This window comes from Pristiophorus japonicus, chromosome 11 (assembly GCF_044704955.1).
Source record: "Pristiophorus japonicus isolate sPriJap1 chromosome 11, sPriJap1.hap1, whole genome shotgun sequence".
Classification (NCBI taxonomy): Eukaryota; Metazoa; Chordata; class Chondrichthyes; family Pristiophoridae; genus Pristiophorus; species Pristiophorus japonicus.
Window position 1 is genome coordinate 217,922,473 of NC_091987.1, and position 23,344 is coordinate 217,945,816.

Here is a 23,344-nt window from a genome sequence, read left to right on the forward strand (position 1 = left end):
GGCAGGAGAGTGGAGGGAGCTCTCTGTTACTCCAGCTCCCTCCGCATGGACCGAGATTCAAACTTGAGGCCCCTCCTGATCTATGGGCCGCAGTACCACTGCCCTGCCTTGTGGAACGGGGCCCTTCCCCCGGTGCTCTGTGGGTTTGGGCCCTTCCCCCGGTGCTCTGTGGGTTTGGGCCTTTCCCCCGGTGCTCTGTGGGTTTGGGCCCTTCCCCCGGTGCTCTGTGGGTTTGGGCCTTTCCCCCGGTGCTCTGTGGGTTTGGGCTTTCCCCCGGTGCTCTGTGGCCCTCAGTACCGCGATAGGATGTCGCGATGACCCTCTGTGTCTCCGTGGCTGGACCGGTGCACTGGTTGCTTGCCTGGTGAGCATTACACACACTCAGAACAAGATTATTTAATGCCCGGGATGATAAATGACACAGAAGATGTTTTTAAAACGGAAGCAGACAAGCTGCGTGCTCAAGAGTGCGTGAAAAGCAGAAGTTATTGGAGGTGATGGACAGCTGTCAGAGAGCCCAGGGCGGGGCGGGTCAGCGAGCGTGTCCATTACTCACTCCGCAGCAGTCTGTCGCGGGGCAGTCCCAGCCGATCAGAGATGAGTGTGCCGTGCACTTCCTGAGCTGACAGATGTCGGACGGGCTCACACTCACGCTCCATCGATCAAAGCACTGGGCCAGGAGCTGATGTGTGATTATTCAGCGTAAGGTCTGTGCCCGGGCGAGGGGCAGGGTTTTAATTTCTATCCCCTTCTTCCAGCTCCCCTCAGTCTGGACATTATGTCCTGGTCTGGCTGGGGGCAGGGAGCAGGTAACGTGGCCTTTTGTTTCTTGTCCACCAGTATGTGACCGCTGAGTGACCCACCCCCAGATACTCCCTCCCACCTTGTGGGGAAACCCAGATGCAGGGCCCAGTCCCACAGGGGTGAGGTGAGGGGGATGAAGGGTTGAGGTGAGGTGAGGGGGATGGAGGGTCGAGGTGAGGTGAGAGGGGTTGGAGGATTGAGGTGAGGTGGCTTGGAGGGGTGAGGTGAAGGGGGTTGGTGAGGTGAGGGGGGTTGGAGGGGTGAGGTGAGGGGGGGTTGGAGGGTCGAGGGGTTGGAATGTTGAGGGGAGATGGATTTGAGGGTCGAGGAGGAGGGGTTGGAGGGTCGAGGGAGAGACGGGTTGGAGGGTCGCTGTGAGGGGGGGGTTGGAGGGTCGCTGTGAGGGGGGGGTTGGAGGGTCGCTGTGAGGGGGGTGTTGGAGGGGCGAGGCGAGGGGGGTGTTGGAGGGGCGAGGCGAGGGGGTGTTGGAGGGGCGAGGTGAGGGGGGTGTTGGAGGGGCGAGGCGAGGGGGTGTTGGAGGGGCGAGGTGAGGGGGGTGTTGGAGGGGCGAGGCGAGGGGGTGTTGGAGAGGCGAGGTGAGGGATGGTTGGCGAGGAGGGGGTTGAAGTGAGAGGGAGAGGTTGGAGGGTTGAGGTGAGAGGGGTTGAGGAGGTTGGAAGGGTGAGGGGAGAGGGGTTGGAGGGTTGAGATTGGGGAGGTTGGATGGGCCTGTAAGATGCCCCAGCCTTTTCCCCACCCGGGCCCATGGATGTGAGCAAAGGGGTTTGAGAAACCTCTCCAGATTTGATCACCGGTTCCAAATTCTGGGGTTTGACTCCGGCCCCATTTCACGCCCCACTCACGCCCCACTCTCGTTGGGCATGAGGGGGTTAAAATTGAGGGTAAAATCCTTCCCCCTCTCCGTCGTTCTGACCCTTGAGTTTCGAAGATCTAATCGAGGTGTTTCAGATGATTAAAGGAGTTGATGGGTGGATCGAGAGAAACTATTCCCTCTGGTGGGGGTGTCCAGGGTAAGGGGGCATGACCTTAAAAAAAAAATAGAGCCTGGCCGTTCAGGAGTGATGTCAAGAAGCACTTCTTCACACACAGAGTATTGGAAAGCTGGATCTCTCTCCCCCAAAAGGCTGTTGAGGCTGGGGGTCAATTCCAAAGCTGAGGTTGACAGTTTTTGTTGGGTAAGAGTAGTCAGGATTTTGGAACCAAGGCAGGTAAATGGAGTTAGAAACATAGAAAGTAGGTGCAGGAGTAGGCCATTCAGCCCTTCGATCCTGCACCACCATTCAATAAGATCATGGCTGATCATTCCCTCAGTACCCCTTTCCTGCTTTCTCTCCATAGCCCTTGATCCCTTTAGCTGTAAGGGCCACATCTAACTCCCTCTTGAATATATCCAATAAACTGACATCAACAACTCTCTGCGGCAGGGAATTCCACAGGTTAACAACTCTCCGAGTGAAGAAGTTTCTCCTCATCTCAGTCCTAAATGGCCTACCCCTTATCCTGGTTCTGGACTTCCCCCAACATCGGGAACATTCCCGAGAGGCGGGAGTTCCGGGGTCGGAGCGGCAGCGGCCTCCAAAAGGCCCAGAGTCGGTGAGGCCTCCAAAAGGCCCAGAGTCGGTGAGGCCTCCAAAAGGCCCAGAGTCGGTGAGGCCTCCAAAAGGCCCAGAGTCGGTGAGGCCTCCAAAAGGCCCAGAGTCGGTGAGGCCTCCAAAAGGCCCAGAGTCGGTGAGGCCTCCAAAAGGCCCAGAGTCGGTGAGGCCTCCAAAAGGCCCAGAGTCGGTGAGGCCTCCAAAAGGCCCAGAGTCGGTGAGGCCTCCAAAAGGCCCAGAGTCGGTGAGGCCTCCAAAAGGCCCAGAGTCGGTGAGGCCTACAAAAGGCCCAGAGTCGGAGGCCCGGCCGGTGCAGCTGTAGCAAGGAGGCAAAAAAGAAATAGAAAGAAATCGAAAGGTGACATCACAGCCAAGGCGATAAGTGATTGGCTGGTGATTGATAAGTAGTTTTTCTTTTTCTTTTTCTTTCTTAATCAGTAAGTAACTTTTAGCATTGTTGTTGCCAAATTAAGTTAATCTAAGGGTTAAGTCATGGCAGGAGAACTCGGACACGTGTTATGCTCCTCCTGTACTATGTGGGAAGTCAGGGATGTTTCCAGTGTCCCTGACGACGACGTGTGCGGAAAGTGTATCCGCCTCCAGCTCCTGACTGACCGCATTGCGGCACTGGAGCTGAGGGTGGATTCACTCTGGAGCATCCACGATGCTGAGAATGACGTGATTAGCACGTTTAGCGAGTTGTTCTTACCGCAGGAAAAGGGTCCACAGCCAGGGAGGGAATGGAAGACCAACAGGAAGAGCAGTGGAAGGAAGGTAGTGCAGGGGTCCCCTGCGGTCATCCCCCTGCAAAATAGGTACACCGCTTTGAATACTGTTGAGGGGGATGACTCACCAGGGAAGGGCAGCAACAGCCAAGTTCATGGCACCATGCGTGGCTCTGCTGCACAGGAGGGCAGGAAAAAGAGCGGGAGAGCAATAGTGATAGGGGATTCGATTGTAAGGGGAATAGATAGACGTTTCTGCGGCCGCAACCGAGACTCCAGGATGGTATGTTGCCTCCCTGGTGCAAGGGTCAAGGATGTCTCTGAGTGGGTGCAGGACATTCTGAAAAGGGAGGGTGAACAGCCAGTTGACGTGGTACATAAAGGTACCAACGATATAGGTAAAAAAACGGGAAGAGGTCCTACGAAACAAATTTAGGGAGCTAGGAGTTAAATTAAAAAGTAGGACCTCAAAAGTAATAATCTCAGGATTGCTACCAGTGCCACGTGCTAGTCAGAGTAGGAATCGCAGAATAGCTCAGATGAATACGTGGCTTGAGCAGGGAGGGATTCAAATTCCTGGGGCATTGGAACCGGTTCTGGGGGAGGTGGGACCAGTACAAACCGGATGGTCTGCACCTGGGCAGGACCGGAACCAATGTCCTAGGGGGAGTGTTTGCTGTTTGGGAGGAGTTAAACTAATATGGCAGGGGGATGGGAACCTATGCAGGGAGACAGAGGGAAATAAAATGGAGACAGAAGCAAAAGACAGAAAGGAGAATAGTAAAGTGGAGGGCAGAGAAACCCAAGGCAAAAAACAAAAAGGGCCACTTTACAGCAAAATTCTAAAGGGTCAAAGTGTGTTTTTAAAAAAAACAAGCCTGAAGGCTCTGTGCCTCAATGCGAGGAGTATTCGGAATAAGGTGGACGAATTAACTGCGCAGATAGCAGTTAACGGATACGATGTGATTGGCATCACGGAAACATGGCTCTAGGGTGACCAAGGCTGGGAACTCAACATCCAGGGGTATTCAACATTCAGGAAGGATAGACAGAAAGGAAAAGGAGGCGGGGTGGCGTTGCTGGTTAAAGAGGAAATTAATGCAATAGTAAGGAGGGACATTAGCTTGGATCATGTGGAATCTGTATGGGTGGAGCTATGAATACCAAAGGGCAGAAAACGCTAGTGGGAGTTGTATACAGACCACCAAACAGTAGTAGTGAGGTTGGGGACAGCATCAAACAAGAAATTAGGGATGTGTGCAATAAAGGTACAGCAGTTATCATGGGCGACTTTAATCTACATATTGATTGGGCTAACCAAACTGGTAGCAATGTAGTGGAGGAGGATTTTCTGGAGTGTATTAGAGATGGTTTTCTAGACCAATATGTCGAGGAACCAACCAGAGAGCTGGCCATCCTAGACTGGGTGATGTGTAATGAGAAGGGACTAATTAGCAATCTTGTTGTGCGAGGCACCTTGGGGAAGAGTGACCATAATATGGTAGAATTCTTTATTAAGATGGAGAGTGACAAAGTTAATTCAGAAACTAGGGTCCTGAACTTAAGGAAAGGTAACTTCAATGGTATGAGGCGCGAATTGGCTAGATTAGACTGGCAAATGATACTTAAAGGGTTGATGGTGGATAGGCAATGGCAAACCTTTAAAGATCACATGGATGAACTTCAACAAGTGTACGTCCCTGTCGGGAGTAAAAATAAAACGGGGAAGGTGTCTCAACCGTGGCTAACAAGGGAAATTAAGGATAGTGTTAAATCCAAGGAAGAGGCATACAAATTAGCCAGAAAAAGCAGCAAACAGGGTGAATGGGAGAAATTTAGAATTCAGCAGAGGAGGACAAAGGGTTTAATTAAGAAGGGGAAAATAGAGTTCGAGAGGAAGCTTGCCGGAAACGTAAAAACTGACTGCAAAAGCTTCTATAGATATGTGAAGAGAAAAAGATCTCTTGTGTGGGACCTTGTCAAAAGCCTTTTGAAATTCCAAATACACCACATCAAATGGTTCTCCCTTGTCCACTATACTAGTTACAACCTCAAAAAATTCCAGAAGATCTGTCGAGCATGATTTCCCGTTCATAAATCCATGCTGACTTGAACCGATCCTGTCCATGCTTTCCAAATGCGCTGCTATTTCATCTTTAATAATTGATTCCAACATTTTACCCACTACTGATGTCAGGCTAACCGGTCTATAATTACCCGTTTTCTCTCTCCCTCCTTTTTTAAAAAGTGGTGTTACATTAGCTACCTTCCAGTCCATAGCAACTGCTCCAGAGTCGATAGACTGTTGGAAAATGATCACCAATGCATCCACTATTTCTATGGCCAGTTCCTTAAGTACTCTTTGATGCAGACTATCAGGCCCTGGGGATTTATCGGCCTTCAATCCCATCAATTTTCCTAACACAATTTCTTGACTAATAAGGATTTCCTTCAGTTCCTCCTCATCTAGACCCTCGGTCCCCTAATATTTCAGGACCGTTATTTGTGTCTTCCTTCGTGAAAACAGAACCAAAGTATTTGTTTAACTGGTCCGCCATTTCTTTGTTCCCCATTATAAATTCACCTGAATCTGACTGCAAGGGACCTACGTTTGTCTTTACTAATCTTTTTCTCTTCATATATCTATAGAAGCTTTTACAGTCAGTTTTTATGTTCCCAGCAAGCTTCCTCTCATACTCTATTTTCCTCCTCCTAATTAAACCCTTTGTCCTCCTCTGCTGTATTACAAAATTCTCCCAGTCCTCAGGTTTGCTGCTTTTTCTGACCAATTTATATGCCTCTTCCTTGGATTTAACACTATCCTTAATTTCTCTTGTTAGCCACGGTTGAGACACCTTCCCTGTTTTATTTTTACTCCTGACAGGGATGTACAATTGTTGAAGTTCATCCATGTGATCTTTAAGTGTTTGCCATTGCCTATCCACTGTCAACTCTTTAAGTATCATTTGCCAGTTTATTCTAGCCAATTCACATCTCATACCATCGAAGTTACCTTTCCCCAAGTTTCTGAATTAACTGTGTCACTCTCCATCTTAATAAGGAATTCTACCATATTATGGTCACTCTTCCCCAAGGGGCCTCGCACAACATGATTGTTAATTAGTCCTTTCTCATTATACATCACCCAGTCTAGGATGGCCAGCCCTCTAGTTGGTTCCTCGACATATTGGTCTCGAAAACCATCCCTAATACACTCCAGGAAATCCTCCTCCACTGCATTGCTACCAGTTTGGTTAGCCCAATCAACATGTAGATTAAAGTCACCCATGATAACTGCTGTACCTTTATTGTACGCATCCCTAATTTCTTGTTTGATGCTGTCCCCAACTTCACTACTACTGTTTGGTGATCTGTACACAACTCCCACTAGCGTTTTCTGTCCTTTGGTATTCCGTAGCTCCACCCATACCGATTCCACATCATCCAAGCTAATGTCCTTCCTTACTATTGCATTAATTCCCTCTTTAACCAGCAATGCCACCCCACCTCCTTTTCCTTTCTGTCTATCCTAAGTCACAGATGTGGCTGTGGTCTGATTGAACGGCGGAGCGGGCTGGAGGGGCTGAATGGCCTCCTCATGTCCCTATGCTCCTCTCTCCTAAATCCTCAGACTACATTTATTCATTGGGTTGGTTTTATTTTTTACAGACTTGGGGAATATTGAAGCCACCCTGTGCAAATGATTCTAGGCCTGGTTATTTTTTAATGTTATTTTTTAGTTCAATTGTTTGATGGCTGGTTTTATTTGTGAACTGGTTCAGCAGCAACTTGCATCGCCGCTTTCCTGCCCCATCCTCCTGTGCCCCAACAACACCGATCACTCCGCGATTGCTGCCCTCGATACTTTCACTTCCTGCTCAAAAACTGAAGTTGCAATCAAAATGCTTGATGCAAAAATATTTTTCTTAAAAACGTTTGAACCTAAAGTCAGGCAGATTTGCGAGGGTGGAGTAGGTGAATGCCTGAGCCGGCTGAGCGGAAAATTCTGGTTTTAAGGAGTTGTGATTAAAGGTCACCGACCAGAAATATTAACTGTTTCTCTCCCGGCAGGTGCTGCTTGGCCTGCTGTGTGCTTGCAGCATTTTTATTTTATTCTGCGTTTAGTCTGTTCGCTGGGGACAGTTTAATTCCGGACTCCAGAAACTGCTGCAAATGCACCGGGAGCCCGTCAACATCAGATCTCTGCCCCCCTGAGCATCCCTGATTATAATCGCTCCACCATCGGTGGCTGTGCCTTCAGCTGCCTGGGCTCTAAGCTCTGGAACTCCCTCCCTAAACCTCTCCGCCTCTACCTCTCGCTCCTCCTTCAAGGCACTACTTAAAACCTCCCTTTTTGGCCAAGCCTTTGGTCACCTGTCTCGGTGTCACATGTATTTGTTTTGTTAGAACACTGCTGTGAAGCCCCTGGGACGCTTCACGACATTAAAGGTGCTATATAAATACAAGTTGTAGTTGAGAGAGGGTTGGTGTGTTGGGGTAAGGCCCAGAACACCAGACATTCCTGTGTTCAGCTGCTGATGGACCAACTTTCATGTCAGATTTCCCATATTGCAGCAGTTTTAGTTTTGCCTGATCGCGGTGCGGACTGCAGGAGGACTGGCCTATTGCATGCTCCTGGCAGAGTCGTCAACAAATTGCATTTATACATCGTCTTTAACATAATGGAACCTCCCAAAGGCTTCACAGGAGCATTATCAGAGCCGCAGAAGGAGAAATTAGGATGTGGCCAAACGTGTGGCCAAAGAGGTAGGTTTTAAGGAGGAGAGAGGCGGAGAGGTTTAGGGAGAAATTCCAGAGCTTGGGGCTCAGGCAGCTGAAGGCACGGCCACCGATGGTGGAGCGATTATAATCGGGGAATGTGCAAAGGCTGGAACTGGAGGAGGGCTGAGCAGGAGAAAGAGAGTACAGATTAACGAGAATCAGAAGCAAGTTATAGAGATAACAAATCGTGCACAATAGTGTGAGAATGTTGACCGGGCTGCCTTTGAGTATCGCACAAATTCAACCCCGTCAAATGACCCCTTCTGTACATTCAGCTCAAAGTAACCTTCCCAAGCAGCTTCGCAATTCATGAGCGCACTCGCTGCGGGCTGTATCCTGAGCCCTGACCGGTGCCCCCCCAACTCACCACCCACTCCCTCCCACCGCCCTCCCCCCCCACCCCACCGCCCCCCCCCCACCCACTCCCTCTCACACCCTCCCACCGCCTCCCCCCCCCACCCCACCCCCCCCCCCACCCACTCCCTCTCACACCCTCCCACCACCCCCCTACCTCACCACCCTCCCACCACCCCCCTACCTCACCACCCACTCCCTCTCACACCCTCCCACCGCCTCCCCCCCCCACCCCCCCCCCCCCCCACCCACTCCCTCTCACACCCTCCCACCACCCCCCTACCTCACCACCCTCCCACCACCCCCCTACCTCACCGCCCACTCCCTCTCACACCCTCCCACCACCCCCCTACCTCACCGCCCACTCCCTCTCACACCCTCCCACCACCCCCCTACCTCACCGCCCACTCCCTCTCACACCCTCCCACCACCCCCCTACCTCACCGCCCACTCCCTCTCACACCCTCCCACCACCCCCCTACCTCACCGCCCACTCCCTCTCACACCCTCCCACCACCCCCCTACCTCACCGCCCACTCCCTCTCACACCCTCCCACCGCCCCCCCCCCACCTCACCGCCCACTCCCTCTCACACCCTCCCACCTCACCGCCCCCCCACCTACTCCCTCTCACACCCTCCCACCGCCCCCCCCCACCTCACCTCCCACTCCCTCTCACACCCTCCCACCTCACCGCCCCCCCACCTACTCCCTCTCACACCCTCCCACCGCCCCCCCCCTACCTCACCGCCCACTCCCTCTCACACCCTCCCACGGCCCCCCCCCCACCTACTCCCTCTCACACCCTCCCACCGCCCCCCCCCCTCACTCCTGCCTCCCCCTCTCGCCGCCCCACCCCCGACCGGCAGCCCCCCCTCACCGCACACCCCCTTCCCTCACTGGCCCCCCCCCTCTCACCGACCGCTCCCTCCCCTCACCGGCAATCTCCCCTCTCACCGGCAGCCCGTCCCCGCCACCCCCCCCCCCCCCGGGCAGGTCCCACCCCCCCCCCCAAACTTCCCGGCAGCCCCCCCCCTCCCCGGCAGCCCACTCTGTGTTGTTCATGGTCAGTGAGGCATGAACTCTCACACCTTGGCTCCTTCACAAGTTGTGTGCCTGGAGACACAAGCAGCCCGGCTAGATTGGGATTCCCACACTGTTCATTGGCTCATTCACCACAAAATTTCTGCACGGTTGGATTAGCAACACTTGGGATATTAAAAGAACATAAGAAATAGGAGCAGGAGTAGGCCATGCGGCCCCTCGAGCCTGCTCCGCCATTTAATACGATCATGGCTGATCTGATCATGGACTCAGCTCCACTTCCCTGCCCACTCCCTATAACCCCTTATCCCCTTATCGGTTAAGAAACTGTCTATCTCTGTCTTAGATTTATTCAATGTCCCGGCTTCCACAGCTCTCTGAGGCAGCGAATTCCACAGATTTATAACCCTCTGAGAGAAGAAATTCCTCCTCATCTTAGTCTTAAATCGGCCCCTAGTCCTAGACTCCCCTAGTTCTAGTCTCCCCCATCAGTGGAAACATCCTCTCTGCATCCACCTTGTCAAGCTCCCTCATAATCTTATACGTTTCGATAAAATCACCTCTCGATCTTCGGAATTCCAATGAGTGGAGGCCCAACCTACTCCACCTTTCCTCATAAGTCAACCCCCTCATTTCGGGAATCAACCTAATGAACCTTCTCTGAATTGCCTCCAAAGCAAATATATCCTTTCGTAAATATGGAAACCAAAACTGCACGCAGTACTCCAGGTGTGGCCTCACCAATACCCTGTATAACTGTAGCAAGACTTCCCTGCTTTTATACTCCATTTCCTTTGCAATAAAGGCCAAGATACCATTGGCCTTCCTGATCACTTGCTGTACCTGCAGACTATCCTTTTGTGTTTCATGCACAAGTACCCCCAGGTCCTGCTGTACTGCAGCACTTTGCAATCTTTCTCCATTTAAATAATAACTTGCTCTTTGATTTTTTTTCTGCCAAAGTGCATGACCTCACACTTTCCAACATTATACTCCCTCTGCCGAATGTTTGGCCACTCACTTAGCCTGTCTATGTCCTTTTGCAGATTTTTTTTGTGTCCTCCTCACACATTGCTTTTCCTCCCATCTTTGTATTGTCAGCATTATCTAGTTAACTTAAGCAGATAAACAGCCACTTAACGGCTTACAGTTACTAGTGCCCCTACATTAGCTCACATCACTTTACTTTTCTTCCCTGGACCTATCCTCCCCGACTTCTGATGCTTTGCACTATTAACCCTTTGCTCCACCCTGACTGACCACGTGACCTCGTCAGCCACCGCACCGGCCATGTGACGTTCGCCCACAATGTCGCCACACCCCGCCAGCTATAGTTTTTGGGGTTGAAATTCGGTACTGCCGATTTTGAGGCAGTGTCACCGCCTGAGTGCTGATTTTACCACCTCATCATGGGCCACCCCGACCTGTGTGAGGACACCACCGCAGGTCAGGGCTATAAATAGAGCTGGAGCGCCGGGCCCTGGAACATGGTGGGTGAAGGTGAGGCGAATGAGGGTATGGGGCCCAGAAGAGGCGTGGGCCCAGGAGCAGCACGGGCCAGTCCACACTGCGATATGTGTGCACACTAGGTCCGTGCAGCAGAGCTGGTCTCCAGTCGTCCTGGTTCAACCCTTGCCACTGGATAAAGGCCCGTGTAGTGGCTGATGTGCAACGGTCACCACACGTTAAAAAAATCCACGCACTGGCATCTTCCACCCCCCTCAATTGGCGTTCAGGACTGGAACATCGGGTCCTTCATTAAAATATCTGTGAACTTGTGGATGCAAGTCATCCTCGTTCGAGGTTCCGCCTATGATGATTAGTTGTGATTCGCTGCTAGTTTTAGATACTGCTAATGAAATGGCATTTTTCAGCAAGTGCAGGTTTTGGAATTACTTGTTCCCCAGTTTTTATTAGCTGGCCGCACATTGGAAAGCAAAACTTGCATTTATACAGCAGTCACCAGATGTTCCAAAGCATTTCACAGCCAATTAATACTTTTTGAAGTGTGGTCACTGTTGTAAAGAAGGAAACGCGGCAGCCAATGTGGGGACAGTAAGCTTCCACAAACACCAGTATGATAACGACCAGATCATCTGTTTTAGTGATGTTAATCGAGGGATAAATATTGGCCCCAGGACACCGGGGAGAACACCCCTGCTCTTCTTCAAAATAGTGCCATAGGATCTTTTAAGTCCACCTGAGAGAGCAAACAGGGCCTGGGTGTAACGCCTCATCCGGAAGATGGCACCTCTGACAGTGCAGCACTCCCTCAGTACTGCCCCTCCGACAGTGCGGCACTCCCTCAGTATTGCCCCTCTGACAGTGCGGCGCTCCCTCAGTACTGCCCCTCTGACAGTGCGGCGCTCCCTCAGTACTGCCCCTCCGACAGTGCAGCGGAGAGCTCCCTCAGTACTGCCCCTCCGACAGTGCAGTGGAGAGCTCCCTCAGTACTGCCCCTCTGACAGTGTGGCACTCCCTCAGTACTGCCCCTCCGACAGTGCGGCACTCCCTCAGTACTGCCTCTCCGACAGTGCAGCACTCCCTCAGTACTGCCTCTCCGACAGTGCGGCACTCCCTCAGTACTGCCCCTCTGACAGTGCGGCGCTCCCTCAGTACTGCCTCTCCGACAGTGCGGCACTCCCTCAGTACTGCCCCTCCGACAGTGAGGCGCTCCCTCAGTACTGCCCCTCCGACAGTGAGGCGCTCCCTCAGTACTGGCGCTCCTGAAGTCTCTGGAGTGGGACTTGAATCCACAACCTTCTGACTCAGAGACGAGGGTGTTGCCCACTGAGCCATGGCTGACACTTCAAAGGTACTTCATTATCTGTGAAGCACTTTGGGACGTCCGGAGCTTGTGAATGGTGCTGCATTAATGCTAGTTTGTTAGTAAATAAGAAAAAGCGGGAATTTCAAACACAGGAACCTGTGGGCTCTGATACACGAGCAGCACAGAATCAAACAAAGAATTTCAGATGAGGGCAAAGAATCAAACATGTGGAGGAAAGTCTCCCTTTATTCTATTATCAAATATCAAACACAATCTCAACAACAGTGGAACAGTAAATGATTGAGCTTAAGTCACAAAGCATCGAGCGGTCTCTAACTGCAAAGGCGGAGACTTACAGCGGTGTGCAATGCTATCTCTCTCGACGTCTACATTCAAAAGGCAAAAAGCAAAATATTCCTTTGTCTGGGAATGTGTCTGTTACAGGTTCTGGAGCCTCCAGATCCAAGCGCCAGTGTCGGCTGCAGGTTATTGGTGACTAAGTGAGCAAGGCTCTGCGGCCATGGTGGGCTACAGCCCAGACTCAATCTGCGGCAGGCTGACTGCTGACTAGACAGTTCCCTCTGCTCCACACAACCATCACCATGTTCACAAAGATTGTACCCAAGTTTCATCCATTTTTGGGCACATGGTGGTGATGAGATTAATTGTGTTCTTAAAGGTCTCAGTAAGTTCCGTGGGTTTACCAGCGGTTCCAGTTGTATTGTGCAGGACCTTCACCTCAAAATATACAACAATCATGAAAGGTCATTCATTTTCCTCTCCAATTCCCTTAACGTGCTTACTATCACTGCGTCCATGGGCACCAGACACTCTCCGCAGCTACATTTCAGGCCTGACGGTAGTCAATGATCCACAACTGGCTTTCGGCTGCAGAAGCATCACATACAAACTGAATTCAAACCAAGCCAACACCCCACCCCGCAATCCCTTGTCAGAGTGGCTCAGGAGGTTAGACCTAAATTTCTAAATTCTAAACTAATTATTTCTAAATTTGCGGATGACACCAAATTGGGGCTACAGTCAATACTGAGGAGGACTGCAACAGATTACAGGAGGACATTAATAAACTTGCAGAATAAGCATATAATTGGCAAATGAAGTTCAACACCGATAAATATGAGCTATTACATTTTGGTAGGCTGAATAGAGAGGTCACATTACTTGGAGGGTGTGAGATAAGAACATGAGAATTAGGAGTCGGCCATTCTGCCCCTCGAGCCTGCTCCGCCATTCAATAAGATCACGGTTGATCTTCGACCTCAACTCCACTTCCCCGCCCTTTCCCCATATCCCTCGAGCCCAAAAATCTATCGATCTTAGCCTTGAATATACTCAATGACTCAGTATCCACAACCCTGTGGGGTAGAGAATTCCAAAGATTCACCACCCTCTGAGTGGGCATTTCTCCTCATCTTGGCCTTAAATGGCCGACCCCTTATCCTCAGACTGTGCCCCTTGGTTCTAGACACTCCAGCCCGGGGGAAACATCCTCTCGGCATTTACCCTGTCAATCCCCTCAGAATCTTATATGTTTCAATGAGATCATCTCACATCTTTTAAACTCCAGAGTATAGGTTCAATCTACTTATTCTCTCATCATAGGATAACCCTCTCATCCCAGGAATCAATCTAGTGATGCACCGCCTCTAAGGCAAGTATATCATTACCTATAGTTGTACTCTTCACACTGCAACAGTGAAATCTGGCGAGTTTGCTGAATGTGTCTTGTGTTAAATGCGTATATAATCACTCTGTAATCACACTGAGTATTGATTAAATACACATTCCTGCATCCTTTTGATATTTAACTGTCGGCTACACATCCATTGCATTCTTGATAAGGAATTGAAAGCATCAGAATAATATTGATCCGGCATTGAAGAGCACAGAGACATTTTTATCCTTGGCTGCTATATTAAACCTCCGGCACAGTCATCTGCGCCTAGAGATTCCTGGGTGATATTATTGGGTCGTTGCTTATTGGGCTTGTGTGACAGTCTTTGATGGCAGTGGCAGCAGATTCACCAGTAACTTTCAAAAGGGAATTGGATTATATACTTGAAAAGGAAACCAAGGCAGGACTATGGGGGAGTGGGACTAGTTGGAGAGCTCTGTCAAAGAGCAGCACAGACACGATGGGCTGATTGACCTCTTTCTGTGCAATGTAATTCAGTGATTCTAATTTTGACTTCGAGCAATAGTGAACCGGAAACCTGTTTTCTATCTCTCCCGATTCACCTTTCCGTTAGCTGCAATGGGAGTGAGGATGGGTAGCACTCTCTCTCTCGCCTCGGAGCCAGAAGGACATGGGACCTAATCACCCAATCCAGGCTGACATTTCAGAGCTGCACCAAGGGAGTGCTGCACTGTCGCCCGAAGTCAGAGTGAGCCCCATTGTCTGCAATTTTATTGGAGGGGTTAACCCATTTAAAATAAAGCAGTTAATATCGACGGTAACGCAATGGGTCGATGCTATTACATGGCGCTGCTGATCTGCCAATCTCACCAATGTTCATTTGCAGACTTTGATTTTTATGGCTTGAAGTCTTCAAATAACCAGCTTCAAATAATGATCTAAGTTTCCCTTCTCCAGCTCGCATTGCTGCAACCCAGTCTCGCCTCCCAGTCGGAAGGTCATGGGATCAAGTCCCTGTCCCGGGCCTGAACACTTGTTCCAGGCCACACTTCGGTAGGGCGCTACGGGAGGGGCGCGATGAGACGTTGAACGAATGAGCCTTCTGCCTAGTTAGGGAGTTGTAAAAGATTTTGTTTGAAAATAGAAAGACTTGCATTTATATAGCGACTTGCATGACCTCATAACGCCATGAGGCGCTTTACAGCCAATGAAGTACTTTTTTGAAGTGCAATCACAGTTGCAATGTAGGAAATGCAGCTCCCAATTTGCACGCAGTAAGGTCCCATGAACAAATAAATATTGCCCAGTGCACCAGGGATAACTCCCCTGCTCTTCTTCGAAACAGTGCCGTGGGATCGTTTACATCCCCCTGTGAGGGCAGATGGGAGCTCGGTTTGGTGTCTCATCTGTAAAATGGCACCGCCGACAGTGCAGCACTCCCTGGTGCAGCTCTGAAGTGTCCGCCTGGATTGGGTGATTAGGTCTCTGCAATGGGACTTGGACCCATGTCCTTCTGGCTCCGAGGCGAGAGAGAGTGCTACCCATTGGGCCACGGATGACACCTAAAGAAAAGCGGGTTTTCCTGGTGGCCTGGCTGGCATTCCTACCACAACCAACACAGCAGGTACAGCACCTCTGATGTTGTGGGGCGTCTCGGGGCGCTTCACAGGAGTGATCATCACGTGCAGTTTGATGCCGAGTTACAGTGGGAGATATTGGGACAGGAGACCAGGGGCTCAGTCAAAGAGGAAGGTTTAAGCAACAAACTGGCTATGGATTTCATGTGCTGTCCATGAGACCTTGTGGACCAATTGAGTGCTGTTTGACATCATGACCGTAACGGTCATGTCCATGACCATGTACAGCAGACACCAAGTCGCTGGAGAAATACCACCAACGATGTCTCCGCAAGATCCTACAAATCCCCTGGGAGGATTAGCATTCTCGACCAGGCCAATATCCCCAGCATTGAAGCACTGACCAGGGCAGGCAACATTGTCCGCATGCCAGACACCAGACTCCCAAAGCAAGCGCTCTATTCGGAACTCCTTCACGGCAAACGAGCCAAAGGTGGGCAGAGGAAACGTTACAAGGACACCCTCAAAGCATCCCTAATAAAGTGCAACATCCCCATCGACACCTGGGAGTCCCTGGCCAAAGACCGCCCGAAGTCCATATGAGGCTCATTTAGTAGATGGGATCTATCTCCCATGCACCATAAACTTCAGCTCATCCAACTTTCTGCTACCCGTGTCCTAATTCGCACCGAGTCCCGCTCACCCATCACCCTTGTGCTCACTGCCCGTGTCCTAACTCACACCAACTTGCATTGACCCATCACCCTGTGCTCACTGACTGACCTAACTTGCACCGAGTCCCACTTGACCATCACCCCCTGTACTCGCTGCCCTACATTAGCTCCAGGTCTGTCAATGCCTCGATTTCAAAATTCTCATCCCTCCTGTTCAAATCCTTCCATGGCCTCACCCCTCCCATTCTCTGTAACCTCCTCCTGGAACTCGACATTCAGCCAATTCTGGCCTCTTGTGCAATCCTGATTTCCTTCACCCCACTACTGGCGGCTGAACCTTCAGCTGCCTGGGTCCTAAGCTCTGGAATTCCTTCTCTAAACTTCTCCTCCTTTAAGACGCTTCTTGAAACCCCTGCTTTTTGACCAGGCTTTTGGTCGCCTGTCCGAGTGTCTCCTTTGTTTAGGTGTCAGTGAGAAAGCAGGAATGGGGTACTGAAGTTGCATGTTCAGCCATGAACTCGTTGAATGGCCTACTCCTGCACCTATTTTCTATGTTTCTATGTCAGGTTCTGTCTGGTCCCGCTCCTGCGAAGTGCCTTGGGGAGGTTTTGATACATTGGCGGCGCTATATAAATGCAAGTTGTCGTTGCTATATATGTGAGTCGACATGCCAGTTTAGAACAATTACTCATCCTAGTTCATCTGCATTGTGCTCCAGACAGCCGTGTGAACCTGTTTGCAGTGAATTTGATGTGAACCTGTTTGCAGTGCAACAGCTCGATGATGTCAGATTGCAGCGGGGTGTGAGAAACATTGCAGTGTCCTGACATCTCGCCTGGTGCCTGCCACAGGGTGTAAACACAGTTAGAGACAGACCACTTAGAAGCAGGTCATTTCCCCGGGTGACACTAAGCAGCACTCAAACATTCTTCAGCAAAATCAACCATGAAAAAACAAAAGCAGAAATGTCGCAACTTGAACAAAACCCCCCAAACCCCAAAGACAGCTGGAGAAGCCCAGCTCCACCCCCGAGCTCAACCACCAGCAACACTCAGGCCCGAGGGATGCCCCGGGGGACCGAATGCTCAACGTGTTGTCTCAGATTCCCATCCAGCTTGGCTGGCCCAGGTCAACCCTCGATAAACAATGTTCAAGCCTTCGCCACATTACCGGGGGCAGCAATGTGAGACTTCACCGCATCATATTGCCCACTGCCCGGTCACATTACCGTCCATTGCCCGGTCACATTACCGCCCACTGCCCGGTCACATTACCGCCCACTGCCCGGTCACATTACCGTCCACTGCCCGGTCACATTACCGCCCACTGCCCGGTCACATTACCGCCCACTGCCCGGTCACATTACCGCCCACTGCCCGGTCACATTACCGCCCACTGCCCGGTCACATTACCGCCCACTGCCCGGTCACATTACCGCCCACTGCCCGGTCACATTACCGTCCACTGCCCGGTCACATTACCGCCCACTGCCCGGTCACATTACCGTCCACTGCCCGGTCACATTACCGTCCACTGCCCGGTCACATTACCGCCCACTGCCCGGTCACATTACCGCCCACTGCCCGGTCACATTACCGTCCACTGCCCGGTCACATTACCGCCCACTGCCCGGTCACATTACCGCCCACTGCCCGGTCACATTACCGCCCACTGCCCGGTCACATTACCGCCCACTGCCCGGTCACATTACCGCCCACTGCCCGGTCACATTACCGTCCACTGCCCGGTCACATTACCGCCCACTGCCCGGTCACATTACCGCCCACTGCCCGGTCACATTGCCGTCCACTGCCCGGTCACATTACCGTCCATTGCCCGGTCACATTACCGTCCACTGCCCGGTCACATTACCGCCCACTGCCCGGTCACATTACCGTCCACTGCCCGGTCACATTACCGTCCATTGCCCGGTCACATTACCGTCCACTGCCCGGTCACATTACCGTCCATTGCCCGGTCACATTACCGTCCATTGCCCGGTCACATTACCGTCCACTGCCCGGTCACATTGCCGTCCACTGCCCGGTCACATTACCGTCCATTGCCCGGTCACATTACCGTCCACTGCCCGGTCACATTACCGCCCACTGCCCGGTCACATTACCGTCCACTGCCCGGTCACATTACCGTCCATTGCCCGGTCACATTACCGCCCACTGCCCGGTCACATTACCGTCCACTGCCCGGTCACATTACCGCCCACTGCCTGGTCACATTACCGCCCATTGCCTGGTCACATTACTGCCTATTCCCCGGTCACATCACTGCCCATTCCCCGGTCCCATTGCCCAATCCCCAGCCACATAGAGTTTGGTGCTGGGCCTCCTGTGCTACCGAGTGTCTCACTGAGGGCAGGAACGATCAGCCACGGTGTGGGCTGGGGTCTCTGGGGAGGACTGGCAGGCTCCCCAGAGGAGATCAGTGCTCAGTTGAGGACAATCCAGCAGCTTTCAATGTTGTGTCTCTGGTGCCAGCCCACACATGATCAGATTCGCTTTCACAACCTGCCTTGGCTGGATTTGAACTCTGGGTGGGAAATTCAGGAGTTCCGCTGTACCCCTGATATTCAATGGGAGAGACAGGCCTCCGGATCTCAGTGGCTTTGATCCCTTACTGTCCCGAATTCCGGGAATTGCTGCTGCAATCTGCTGTTTCTGATCACATGGGAGTGCGGCAGCTCGTTGGCCACACCGAACCTTCAGTGGTTGGAGTTCGGTGACAATAGTCGCAGCAAGCAAGCCGCGAATTAACCTCCTGGTCCCTGTTTGGAGACTTCAGAAAGTAGGGCTGGCAGAGCCACTTGCTGCATTTAAGGGGAGGCTGGACAAGCATATGAGGGAGAAGGGAATAGAGGGTTATGTGGATAGATTTAGATGAGGAAAGATAGGAGGAGGCTCGAGTGGAGCATAGACTGGTTGGGCCGAATGGCCTGCTTCTGTGCCATATATCCGATGTAATCCTGTGTAAAACGGACTCAGGGAAACAGCGTTGTCTAACTAACAGCAAGTGGAGACTCTGGCCAGGTGAACATTGATTTGTGACACCAGCCGTTCGCTATGTCACCTGCAGCTTCCACACTCCACCACACGCAGGCGTTCAGTCCTGGGCCCTGCACCTCAGGAAGATATATCGGCCTTGGAGAGGGAGCAGTGCAGATTCACCAGAATGATACCGGGGCTAGAAGGGTTAAATTATAAGGACAGGTTTCATTGACTAGGCTAGGAGTATCAAAAGATTAAGGGGTGAACTAATCGAGGTGTTTAAGATGTTTAAAGACTTTGATAGTGTGGATAGAGACTATTTCCTCTGATGGGAGAGTCCAGAACCAGGGCATGACCTTAACATTAGAGCCCGGCCGTTCAGGGGTGATGTCAGGGAGTACTCTTTCACACAAAGGGCAGTGAAAATCTGGGACTCTCCCCCAAAATCTGTCGAGACTGGGCATCAATTGAACATTTCAAATCTGAGATGGATAGATTTTTGTTGGTATTAAAGGATAAGAAACTAAGGAGGGTAAATGGAGTTAAGATACAGATGATCTCGTTGAATGGTGGAACTGGCTCGAGGGGCTGAAAGGTCTCCTCCTGTTCCTATGATGAGCACTGAGAGGAGGGGAGCCACTCACACATTGCCCCTGAGCCGGCGGTGAACACCCTTAAACCACCCGTAGTTAAATCCAGTGCGATGTGGGTCCAGTACCCACAGTTCGGTAAGGAAGGTGTTAATCAATACTGGGCTACGGTCCCATGGGGCAATGGAGACAAAAAATTCAGGGGGGAATATGAGGAGAAATTATTTTACACAGTGAGTTGTGATCGGGAACGCAATGCATGAAAGGGCGGTGGAAGCAGATTCAATAATAACTTTCAAACGGGAATTGGATAAATACTGGAAGGAGAAATGTGCAGGGCCATGGGGAATGAGCAGGGGAAGTGGGACTAATTGGATCGCTCTTTAAAAGAGCCGGCACAGGAACGATGGGCCGAATGGCCTCCTTATGTGTCTACCCTTCTTTTCCTTTCTCATGTGTTTATCAAGCTGCTTCTTAAATACATCGATACTATTCGCCTCAACCCCTCCCTGTGGCAGCGAGTTCCACATTCTCACCCCGCTCTCTGGGTGAAGAAGTTTCTCGCGAATTCCCCGTGGGATTTATTGTATTGATGCAGCTTGTTGTTATTATGAGCCCCTAGTTTTCGACTCCTCCACAAGTGGGGAAATCTTCGCCCGTCTATTCTATCAAACGCCTCCAGAGTCAGCTCACCCCAGCCTGTGCAGTCTGTCCTGACACGTTTAACCTCTCAGTTCTGGTATCATTCTCATAATGCCCCTTCCCCAGTGCCTCTATATTTTTTCTATAATATGGAGACTGCAATTATTTACATTACTCCGTGTGGTCTAACCACGGTTCTATACAAGTTTAACGTGACTTCTCTGCTATTCAATTCCAACCCTCTAGAGATGAGCCCCGGTGCTTTGTTTGTATTTTTATGACCTTTTAACCTGTGCCACTACTTGTGATTTGTCAATCTGTACCCCCAGATTAATTTCTTTCTCTACCCCATTGAGACTCTTGTTTTCCAAGGAGTAGGTGTCCTTGTGCCAAAATGCACCACCTCACACCTATTTATATTGAAATTCATTTGCCATTTACACGCTCTCCACTTTCCAATCACTGTCAGACAATGGCTCAAATTTTCTCCGTGTTTAAATGTTAGACCAGGAAATGGTATTTTCAGAAAGTGAAGTGTTGCCATTCTTCCCAGCACGTTTCAGGTGAAAGTGGCTGTCCATGGTCGCTTGAGTAATGCAGCCCATCGCTCGGAGTAGTTTCAAGATGTCATTTCTGAACTTGACCCCAACAAAGACGTAAAGGACTGGGTTCAGACAGCTGTGAATGAACCCGAGGCACTCTGACACCACAATGGTAAACTTCAGCCTCCCATAGAAATTGCAGTCCGCGATGATCACATCCAGCATGCGCAATGTCTTGATGAACTTGGCCACGTTGTAGGGGGTCCAGCAGATGAAAAACATCACGGTGACCATCAGAACAACCTTGATGGCCTTGTGTCTCCCAAAGTTCTGGGCCTTGCACAAGGTTTTGATCACCATGGAGTAACAGTAGCACATGATAGCGAGTGGCAAGCAAAAGCCAATCACATGGTACAGGAGCTGCTCGGCTAGCAGCCAGTTGTTGGCCCTGATGTCATCTGATGGGTAGATGCATTTGGTTTCATTATAGGGAAAGGTATCCTCAACTCTTAAGAAGATTAGATTTGGAATTTGGAGCAAAAACCCAATTGCCCAGACGGCTGAGCAGACCAGGTGCACATACTTGGCTTTGCGTTTTTTGTAGGTCTGGACGGCGTGGACAATCGCCAGGTATCGGTCAAAGCTGATGCACCCCAGCAGCAGGCTGTTGCAGAAGAAGTTGAGCTTGTGGATGGAACCTATCAGTTTGCAAAGGAAGACACTGAAGGGCCACCCGAAAATATTTTCGATGGCGGTGAAGGGTAGGACCAGGACTAGGAGAAGGTCGGCCATTGCCAAGTGCAGCAGATAGCTGTCAGTTGGAGTCCTCGAGCTCCTGTACCGTAACAGAATCAACATCACCAGGCCGTTTCCAACGGTCCCAACCAGGAAGATCAAGAAATAAAGTGTTGGTACAATGACTTTCTGGAAATACTTGGGGGTTTCATCTGCTTCAGGGCAGTATGTTTCCCCATAATCCTCTGTCGTATCCTCATAGCCAGACATAAGGCCCTGTAGATAGAAGGAATAAAACGCACAAACACTGAACATCAAAATGGTCTTAGAGACATTTGGCATTAATTAGAAAACATGTGCACCAAATCATGTCACAAACAGTGTCTCGCTCCCTCAGTAAGGGTATTCAGTAAGTAGCTCAGACTTACAGAAAAGGAGGACCTCTGCCTGATTTCAACTGAGCAGGGGCTGCAGAGATTTGACAATTGGCCTTTATTGATGATGGGTTAAGGAAGGGGGAAGTCATCTAGGATTCCCAGTCCCGACTCCTGCTGAAACCTGTGACTGTGTGGAGCTTGGGTTAGGATAAGGTCAAGGCCCCCACAATCCAAGAGCGGAATGCCATTCCTCCCAACACCAACAAACCTTCCCATAATCTCCCATACCAACTCGTATAGTTCTTGCAGTAGAGCTCATGTGTGAGACAGTTCTGAAGATGTGATAGTTCTTGAGGATTAAGCTGTAGTTTGTGGGGGATCTTCACAATTTCAGGTTGGTATATGGCTGTATCTAGAGGGACCATAGGGAACATTGGAATAGGAGGAGGCCATTCAGCCCCTTGAGCCTGTTCTGCCATTCCATGAGATCATGGCTGATCTGTATCTTAACTCCATCTAACCGCCTTGGTTCTGTAACCTTACCTGACAAAAATCGATCAATCTCAGTCCTGGAATTTTTAATAGACCCGCAGCTTCTTGGGGGAGAGAGTTCCACATTTCCACTACCCTATGTGTGAAGAAGTGCTTCCTAAGATTAGACCCTCTTGTTCTGCACCGTCCCCACCAGAGCAAATTGTTTCTCTCGATCTACCCTATCTCCTTTAATCACTTCAATTAGATCACCCCTTAATCTTCGATACTCGAGGGAGAAGATGATCACAGGTGGTATCAAGAATTTGTGGGGGCGGAAGAGGGAATTTAACAGGGCACAGTATGGGGAAAGGAAGCCGGTGATTTGATGATACTACTGTGCTGGAGCCTACGGCTGCGGAGTCTGGAGTTCACACTGAGAGATGCACAAACCGAGCTGGCATCTGGTGTCTGCTATGGCTCAGAAAGGGCAGGAACTTCACCACCTTCCCAAGGGGCTGAAAACAAGATTCTAAATGAAATAGGTCAAACCAAAACCTTGCTATTTTAAAGTCTATTTTCAGGCAGCTGTGTTTTTTTAATCGCATGCTATTAATTTCCTAAACCACCACCATTCTCAGCAGCTTTAAAGGTCTTTAATAGACATTTGCAGTGAGTCAGTAAAAGCCCATTCGAGTTAAATTGAGCCACTGAGCTTTAGTGAAGATTTCTCACTTGCTTACCAGTTGTGCAAATTGTAGAATTTAAACTCCCATCAACTCACAGCAATCAGTGATCGGGACACCAAGAATTTAACACAATCTCATCCCAATTTAAAGTTGTGACGAAGAGAGGGAGGAGGAATGTTTGGGGAGATGTCTTCACACAAGGGATTGTTGGCCATGAACGCTTTTCCACAGGGAGCGGTTGAGGCAAAGACTGTGACATCTTTTAAAGGAAAATTGGATGGCAATTTAGAAGTAGAG

At 50.5% G+C, this 23,344-nt stretch overlaps 1 protein-coding gene across 3 annotated transcripts in view; it reads right to left on the reverse strand.

The window, feature by feature from the left end:
- Window positions 1-18,131: 18,131 nt before the first annotated feature.
- The window catches only part of LOC139275942 (C-X-C chemokine receptor type 5), a 40,661-nt gene continuing 35,448 nt past the window's right edge, over window positions 18,132-23,344 (reverse strand). For all 3 annotated transcript variants that reach the window (XM_070893179.1, XM_070893178.1, XM_070893177.1), the window contains one exon: window positions 18,132-21,786. In XM_070893179.1, the coding sequence (XP_070749280.1) occupies window positions 20,728-21,780 (1,053 nt within the window). In that variant the 5' untranslated portion in view covers window positions 21,781-21,786 and the 3' untranslated portion in view covers window positions 18,132-20,727. The remainder of the gene's footprint in view (window positions 21,787-23,344) is intronic.